Genomic DNA, 8,630 nt, shown 5'->3' on the forward strand with positions numbered 1-8,630 from the left:
TCACACTCACGCTGCAGGTACTCCTCTCTCCCTGAATCAACATGGTATCAGAGGCCAGGTTCGGCGGGGCCTGACGGCCGGCGGGGATCCGGCGAGGCGCGGGCGCGGGCCAGTGCCTGGGCGACGACGGTCGCGGCGTCAACGCGCTGCTGCGCACGAGTGGTCGGGCGCGGCGCTGCCTGCTTGGCCGTGCATGGGCTGACGCGGAAGAGGACGGAGGGACTCGCGACCTGAAGGTTGCGCAGGTGATGTCCATGCGAAGGAGGAGTGCTTGTGTGAGTGTGCGAGGTGCTGATGGAGTTTCTATGTTGCTGCTGCTGCGTGAGGCAGCGGGAGGAGGTAGGAGAGGTGGTCCTGGAGCTGCCGTTGCTGCTGCTGTTCCTTGGGAGGAAGAGGTGCTGCTTGCTGCTACTGGTGGTGGTCAGTGCTACTACTGCTGTGGGCTGCTGTTGTTGGGTGTGTAGAGGTTGTGTCCGTTGCTGCTACTGAGTGTTGCTGCTTCCACTCCTCCTGACCGAAGATGGCTGAGCCAACAGGCCTTGCTGAGGCTTTCGAGAAGCTTGCTAAGATCTTCGAGGAGTCGAAATCTGGGGCCATCGTTCCTCGACAGGAAGTGGCTCAGAAGGTCGAACTATCGCCCATGGACATGAAGTTAGAGGGGGCTACCAATTATCTGAGCTGGTCCCGAAGGGCGTTGCTGGCTGTGGAACAGAAGGAGCTTGATGGGCACTTGTTGGGTGTTGTTGCTGAACCAGGAGACAAGACTACTGTGGAGGGAAAAAGATGGAAGGTCATAAACTCTGTGCTCATTGGCTGGTTGTTGAACTCGGTGGTGCCCCCCATTGGACGCTCTGTGGAGGGGCTATCCACATCCGCTGCGATATGGACGACTCTGTCCACCTTGTACTCAGGTAAGGGCAATGTCATGCTAATTGCTCAGATTGAGGGGAAGATCAGTCGGCTGCATCAAGGCGACGACATGTCAGTGATGACATATGTGGCAGAGCTGTGGGCTTTGTGGGCAGAGCAGGATAACTGCGACCCTCTGGAACTCTACGATGCGGCTTGCATCGAGTCAGGGCGCAAGTGGATTGCACGCAGGCGTGTGCTGAAACTGTTGGAGGGGCTTAGAGGTTGTTTTCATGGCAGGAGGGCATCCCTGTTGCACCAACCTCTCCTGCCCTCTATTGAGGAGACTATTGCTGCTATGTCTCAAGAGGAGGTGCGGCTATCTCTTGAGCATGCAGACATGAAGGCTGTGCCGTCTTCGACATTTGCAGTCACTGAGCGCATGGAGTGGAGCGATCCCAACAAATGTCATATCTGTGGGGAGGCAGGTCACTGGAAGTGGGCGTGTCCAACTCGTGGCAGAGGCAGGGGATACAACGGAGGGGGAACTGGCAGAGGCAGGAGTGCTAGAGGCAGAGGTGGATACTCAGGGACCTCAAGGGGTCAGGCTTCTAGGGGCAGAGGTGGCTACTCAGGACACTCAGGGGATCAGAGGGCTCACATGACAGTGGCAGGAGACACTGGGACGTCAAAAGGCAAAGATGCAGATGATGTTGACTATGGAGACTTTGCTCTCTGGGCCTCCACTGATGAAGGTAATCCAGAACAGGCATCTCTTGCTTCTAATGGGAGTGCTCCAGAGTGGGTTCTCGACTCTGGAGCATCTAAGCATGTTGCTAGTAAATCTTGTGTGTTTGAGTCTTACACTAAGCACCCTCCGTCTCACACGGGCACTATGCAAACTGCTGATGGCACAAACCAGCCTATCGTAGGGGTTGGCACAGTTAAGTGCACTCCGACCATCTCCCTATCCTCGGTTTTACATGTGCCAGCTTTTCCTGTCAATTTGGTCTCCTTCAGTGCCCTAATTGATCAAATTGACTGTCGTGTGATCCTTGACAAATTTGGTTGCGTGATTCAGGAGCGACAGACGAGCCAGACAGTTGGGACTGGCACCAGGCGTAGGGGGCTCTGGTACATGGACCAGGAGGTGCAGCCGGACTTGGTGTGCTCTGCGACCATGGAGGACAAGGAGAAGGAGGCGATGATCCATCATTGTAGGATGGGACATGTATCTTTTGATAAGATGAGTAGAATCTTTCCGGATGTTATGTGTGGGATAGGCAAGGGCAAGTTGACATGTGATGTTTGCGAATATGCCAAACACACACGAGCCTCATATGTGAGTAAGGGGCTTAGGAGCATATCTCCTTTTATGCTTATTCATTCGGATATATGGAAGAGACCAGTTGTATCAATGATTGGAATGAAATACTTTGTGACATTCATCGATTGCTATTCTCGTATGACCTGGATTTATTTGATGCGTCACAAAGATGAGGTGTTTAGCTGTTTTCAGAATTTCCATGCCTTGGTGAAGAATCAGTTTCAGGTGCAGGTGCAGGTGACCAGGACTGACAATGGGATAGAGTATGTGAACAACACATTTGGGGCCTACTTGTCTGATCAAGGTATTCTTCATCAAACTTCGTGCCCAGACACCCCTCCTCAAAATGGAGTGGCGGAAAGGAAAAATCAGCATATTCTTGAGGTTGCTCGGTCATTGATGTTTACGATGAATGTGCCCAAATTCTTGTGGAGTGAAGCAGTGATGACAGCCACATACCTGATCAACCAGACACCATCAAGAATACTAAGCATGAAGTCTCCGTGTGAGCTAGTATATGGAGAAACTAAGTTTGTTGTTCCCCCAAAATTGTTTGGCAGTACCTGTTTTGTTCGTGATCACCGTCCTTCTGTTGGAAAACTTGATCCGCGAGCAGTGAAGTGTATTTTTCTGGGCTATTCTTCTAGTCAGCAGGGATATAAATGTTGGTGTCCCTCAGAGAAACGCAGGTTTGTCAGTATGGATGTAACCTTCAGGGAGTCTGAGCCATTCTATGGTGAGCCAACAGATCTAAGTGTGTTGTTTCAAGAGCTTGACCATTTACACTCTGTGCAGGATGGTCAAGAGGGGGAGAAGGCTGTGTCTCACACTCAGGAGGATTCTGTGGGCACTAACATTGATGATGATGTGCAGGTTCAAGTCCAGCCAATTGTGGGTACAATTCCGGTTGGTACTCTCTGTTGGAAATATGCCCTATAGGCAATAATAAAAGGATTATTATTATATTTCCTTGTTCATGATAATTGTCTTTTATTCATGCTATAATTGTATTATCCGGAAATCGTAATACACGTGTGAATACTTAGACCAAATGCGTCCCTAGTAAGCCTCTAGTTGACTAGCTCGTTGGTTAACAGATAGTCATGGTTTCCTGACTATGGACATTAGATGTCGTTGACAACGGGATCACATCATTAGGAGAATGATGTGATGGACAAGACCCAATCCTAAGCATAGCACAAGATCGTGTAGTTCGTTTTGCTAGAGCTTTTCCAATGTCAAGTATCTCTTCCTTAGACCATGAGATCGTGTAACTCCCGGATACTGTAGGAGTGCTTTGGGTGTACCAAACGTCACAACGTAACTGGGTGACTATAAAGGTGCACCACAGGTATCTCCGAAAGTGTCTGTTGGGTTGACACGGATCAAGACTGGGATTTGTCACTCCGTATGACGGAGAGGTATCTCTGGGCCCACTCGGTAATGCATCATCATAATGAGCTCAAAGTGACCAAGTGTTTGGTCACGGGATCATGCATTACGGTACGAGTAAAGTGACTTGCCGGTAACGAGACTGAACGAGGTATTGGGATACCGGCGATCGAGTCTCGGGCATGTAACGTACCGATTGACAAAGGGAATTGTATACGGGGTTGATTGAATCCTCGACATCGTGGTTCATCCCATGAGATCATCGAGGAGCATGTGGGAGCCAACATGGGTATCCAGATCCCGCTGTTGGTTATTGACCGGAGAGCCATCTCGGTCATGTCTGCATGTCTCCCGAACCCGTAGGGTCTACACACTTAAGGTTCGGTGACGCTAGGGTTATTAGGAAGACTTGTATGTGATTACCGAATGTTGTTCGGAGTCCCGGATGAGATCCCGGACGTCACGAGGAGTTCCAGAATGGTCCGGAGGTGAAGATTTATATATGGGAAGTTGTCATACGGACACCGGAAAGTTTCGGGGGCATATCGGTTTGTACCGGGGCCACCGGAGGGGTTCCGGGGGTCCACCGGGAGGGGCCACCCCTCTCGGAGGGCCTCATGGGCCGCAAGGGGCAGAGAACCAGCCCCTGGAGGGCTGGGCGCCCCCCTTGGGCCCATGCGCCTAGGGTTGGGGGGAACCCTAGTGGGGGCGCCCCCCTTGCTTGGGGGGCAAGCCCCCCTCCCTGGCCGCCGCGCCCCTCTAGATCTCATCTAGAGGGGGGCGGCCCCCTTCCCCCTTCCCCTATAAATAGAGGGGTGAGGGGAGGGTTGAACACCTGATCCAAGGCGCAGCCCCTCCCCTCCCCAACACCTCTCCTCCTCCGTTGAGTGCTTGGCGAAGCCCTGTCGGAGTACTGCCTCTCCACCATCATCACGCCGTCGTGCTGTTGCTGGAGCCTTCTTCCTCAACCTCTCCTTCCCCCTTGCTGGATCAAGAAGGAGGAGACGTCGTCCGCTCCGTACGTGTGTTGAACGCGGAGGTGCTGTCCGTTCAGCACTTGGTCATCGGTGATTTGGATCACAGCGAGTACGACTCCATCATCCCCGTTTCCTTGAACGCTTCCGCACGCGATCTACAAGTGGTATGTAGATGCAATCTCTCTCCCATGACTCATTGCTTAGATGAACTCATAGATGGATCTTGGTGAAACCGTAGGAAAAATTTTAATTTTCTGCAACGTTCCCCAACACTCTCACTGATGGTGATGTGCAGGTTCAGGTCCAGCCAACAGTGGGTTCCATTCAGATTGGTAATCTCCAGCTCCCTGTTCCAGATCGGTGGCAGAATATTCCCCTAGTGTACTCTCGACGGCAGCCACAATGCCACAAGTGCATAGCTCATCTGACACACGTCTGGTCTATTCACGGCGGCAACCACTTGTGCAGGAGGAGCAGCAAGTGCAGGGGGAGCAAAAAGGCAGTGGTGCAAGCTCATCTGACACGGTGGAACTGCCTATTGCGTTGCGAAAGGGGACACGTGAAGCGGCACAGAAGGCTTTACCACCGAAGTTTTTTGATGATCATGACATTGGAAATTGTGTGTCTTATGAGGCTTTGTCTCCTTCCTATAGAGTGTTTGTTGCCTCTCTTCAAACTGTGTCAATCCCAAAGGATTGGAAGGCTGCAAAGCAAGATCCAAAGTGGCGTGAAGCGATGATAGAAGAGTTGGAAGCACGAGGAAAAACAAGACGTGGGTGCTAACCACATTGCCGACAGGAAAGAAAGCAGTGAGTTGTAAGTGGATCTATACAGTGAAGCAGAATCCTGAGGGGAAGGTGGAACGGTATAAGGCCAGATTGGTCGCCAGAGGATATAGTCAAACTTATGGAATGGACTATGACGAGACGTTTGCTCCAGTGGCAAAGATGAACACAGTAAGGATATTGGTTTCCTGTGCTGCAAACTTTGGGTGGAAGTTGCATCAATTAGATGTCAAGAATGCCTTCTTGCATGGTGAGTTGAGGGAAGAAGTGTACATGGAGATACCACCAGGTTTTGGTACTTCACAGACCACGGGGAAGGTATGCAGGCTGAAGAAATCCTTGTATGGACTGAAGCAATCGCCGAGGGCTTGGTTTGATAGGTTCAGATGTGCTGTCCGTGCTATGGGGTATGGTCAATGTAATGGTGACCACACGGTGTTCTACAAACACTCACTCTCTGATCGGAAGATCACCATCCTTGCAGTTTATGTGGATGACATTATCATCACTGGAGATGATAAGGAGGAAATAGAGAGATTGAAGGGGTGTCTAAGCAAGGAGTTTGAGGTAAAGGATTTGGGCAACCTAAAATACTTCCTTGGCATTGAAGTGGCTCGGACAGAGAAGGGAATATCTTTGTGCCAACGGAAATACACCTTGGATCTCTTGAGTGACATGGGCATGATGGGATGTCGTGCAGCCCCTACGCCGATTGAACAAAATCATCGAGTGACAGCTCAATCAGGTGAGCTGGTGAATAAGGAAGATTATCAGAAATTAGTTGGGAGGTTATTGTACTTGTGTCATACCAGGCCTGACATTACGTATGCCGTGGGTGTGGTGAGCAGATACATGCATGAACCAAGGAGTGGGTATCTTGATATTGTGCACAGAATTCTGAGATACTTGAAGGGGACTCCGGGTAAAGGGTTGTGGTTTGCGAAGAGTGGACATCTTGAGGTGGATGGCTATAGTGACTCTGATTGGGCCAGTTGTCAAGATGATAGAAGATCAACTTCTGGCTACTGTGTGTTTGTGGGAGGAAATTTGGTGTCATGGAGAAGCAAGAAACAGACAGTTGTGTCTAGATCAACAGCAGAAGCTGAGTACAGAGCATTATCTCAAGGGTTGTGTGAGATACTCTGGGTGAAGTACCTACTGAGCGAGTTGAAACTTCTGAGGAAGGGCCCCTTGAAGGTGTGGTGTGACAATCAGTCAGCTATAGCCATTGCTAATAACCCAGTTCAACATGATAGGACAAAGCATGTGGAAATTGATCGCTTCTTCATTAGGAGAAACTTGATGTTGGGATCATCAGCCTTGGTCATGTCAGTTCTGGGCAGCAGTTTGCAGATTGCTTGACAAAGGGACTAGGAACAAAGGACTGTAACTTGGCATGTGACAAGATGGGAATGATAGATATCTACCACCCATCTTGAGGGGGAGTGTTGAACCGGTATGGGCCCAAGCCCATCATATGTATCACTTAGGGCCCAAGCCCATGAGGATAAGCTGACCTAGAAGGGGCATCCAGTCCTCCCGTTTCCAGTGAGAGCCGCCACACACACTCACACTCACGCTGCAGGTACTCCTCTCTCCCTGAATCAACACATAATATGAACATTGGAACCATGATTCAGAGTTGTTCATATCTTTAGATGGCCAGAGCATAGTGAGGTGTTCTTGAGTTGTATCACCAAGGATTGTTTTGCTTGGGGTTAAGGATGACGATAAGAAACGAGAGCGACTCGTGGCATTGTAGGGAAGTGATGCATTTGCAAAAGATACAGCTGTGAGAAACAATTTCATCTCATTGTGCTATATATTAGTAGGCTTGCTACATTTGCAATGTACTCCCTCCGTCCCAAAATTCTTGTCTTAGATTTGTCTAAATACAGATGTATCTAGTTACGTTTTAGTGTTAGATACATCCATATCTAGACAAATCTAAGACAAGAATTTTGGGACGGAGGGAGTATGTAACAATGAATATATATCTTCCTCCATTTGATTGTAGAAACTAAAGTACTTTTTTTTTGCTTTCTAGGAATTATGTGATTTGAGATTTCAAGTAGTTTAATTATAAAAACCCTACCCACATTGATTCTAGCCTAGTTTGGTCTTAGGCTTTGTTTCTTTTATTCAAAAGAATCTCATAGAATTTGGGAGAAGGATCTGAATCCTAAGGTTTTCTTTTGTGTGGATCTCATTTGACTCACATGATCCGGATTTTGGGAAAAATTTCTAAGGATTTCTTGCACTATAGTCCGAGGAAAATTTGAATCTAATTTTTTGATAGAATTCCTTCGTTTTTCCTGTGACGCGTGAAAAATCCTTTTTGCGAATTCCTATAGTTTTTCAAAGCCTATAGGACTTCAAAAGTGCAAGATATTCTAATTCTTTTTTCCATTCAATAGTATAATAATACTCCCTCTGTTGATAAATATAAGATGTTTTGGATTTTTTAATATGAAGTTATGGACTACATACAGACTAACATGAGTGAACAAACACACTAAAATATGTCTATATACATTCGATTCATGAAAAAAGTTAGAAAATCTTATACTACCTCCTCCGTGCCAAAATATATGATGTTTCAGTAGGCTAGTTTATAGCCTACCAAAATGTTTTATATTTTGGTATACGGAGGTAGTATTTGTGAATAGAGGAATATATATGTTTAAAAATTCTAGCGAATCAAATAGACGCTATGTTTGTTGCCGCAGGGTAACCTAGTTGCAGAGTTGCAGTCCGTTTGTGGTTTTACCATCACAAGCAGATCCAACGGCCTATATTTCAGCATCTATGTTTATTTCTCTCTTTCGTCGCTTTTCTCCACTCCTCTCTCGCCCCCCTCTACTGCCCGAAATCCAGCAGCGACCGCCGGCGCATCTCACCCCGGGCCGAGGCCGGCGAACTCCGAAGGGAATCGGAGATGCAGCAGGTAGGAAAGAGGCAAACCCTAGATCTACCCGTGGTCAGAGATTTCTGTCGACGTTCCATCTGTTCTTCTTGCGCGTGCTTCCGATCTGATGGGATTCTTGCGGTGTTGGGCGGATTGATCCTGCAGGGCGATGGCACGGAGGCGCAGGTGACGTGGGATGACCAGCAGAACATCAACCGGTTCGGCCGCCTCAACAACCGCCTCCACGAGCTCGCCGACGAGATCAGGCTCGCCAAGGTTTCTTTCCCTTTTGAAGCCCTTCTGTTCCTCGGATGCTCTTGTTATTATGAATTGTTCAATTCCATTGGGAGAAAACACTTACGAGTTTAGGTCTTTTGCCCTTTGCAAGAGGC

At 48.6% G+C, this 8,630-nt stretch overlaps 1 protein-coding gene across 1 annotated transcript in view; it reads left to right on the forward strand.

Annotated features, from left to right (window-relative positions):
- Positions 1-8,146: 8,146 nt before the first annotated feature.
- The window catches only part of LOC119311741 (probable prefoldin subunit 4), a 2,702-nt gene continuing 2,218 nt past the window's right edge, over positions 8,147-8,630 (forward strand). Inside the window, exons 1-2 of the mRNA XM_037587439.1 lie at positions 8,147-8,277; positions 8,404-8,514. Of these exons, the coding sequence (XP_037443336.1) occupies positions 8,269-8,277; positions 8,404-8,514 (120 nt within the window). The 5' untranslated portion in view covers positions 8,147-8,268. The remainder of the gene's footprint in view (positions 8,278-8,403; positions 8,515-8,630) is intronic.

The sequence above is a fragment of the Triticum dicoccoides genome, chromosome 5B (assembly GCF_002162155.2).
Source record: "Triticum dicoccoides isolate Atlit2015 ecotype Zavitan chromosome 5B, WEW_v2.0, whole genome shotgun sequence".
Lineage (NCBI taxonomy): Eukaryota > Viridiplantae > Streptophyta > Magnoliopsida > Poales > Poaceae > Triticum > Triticum dicoccoides.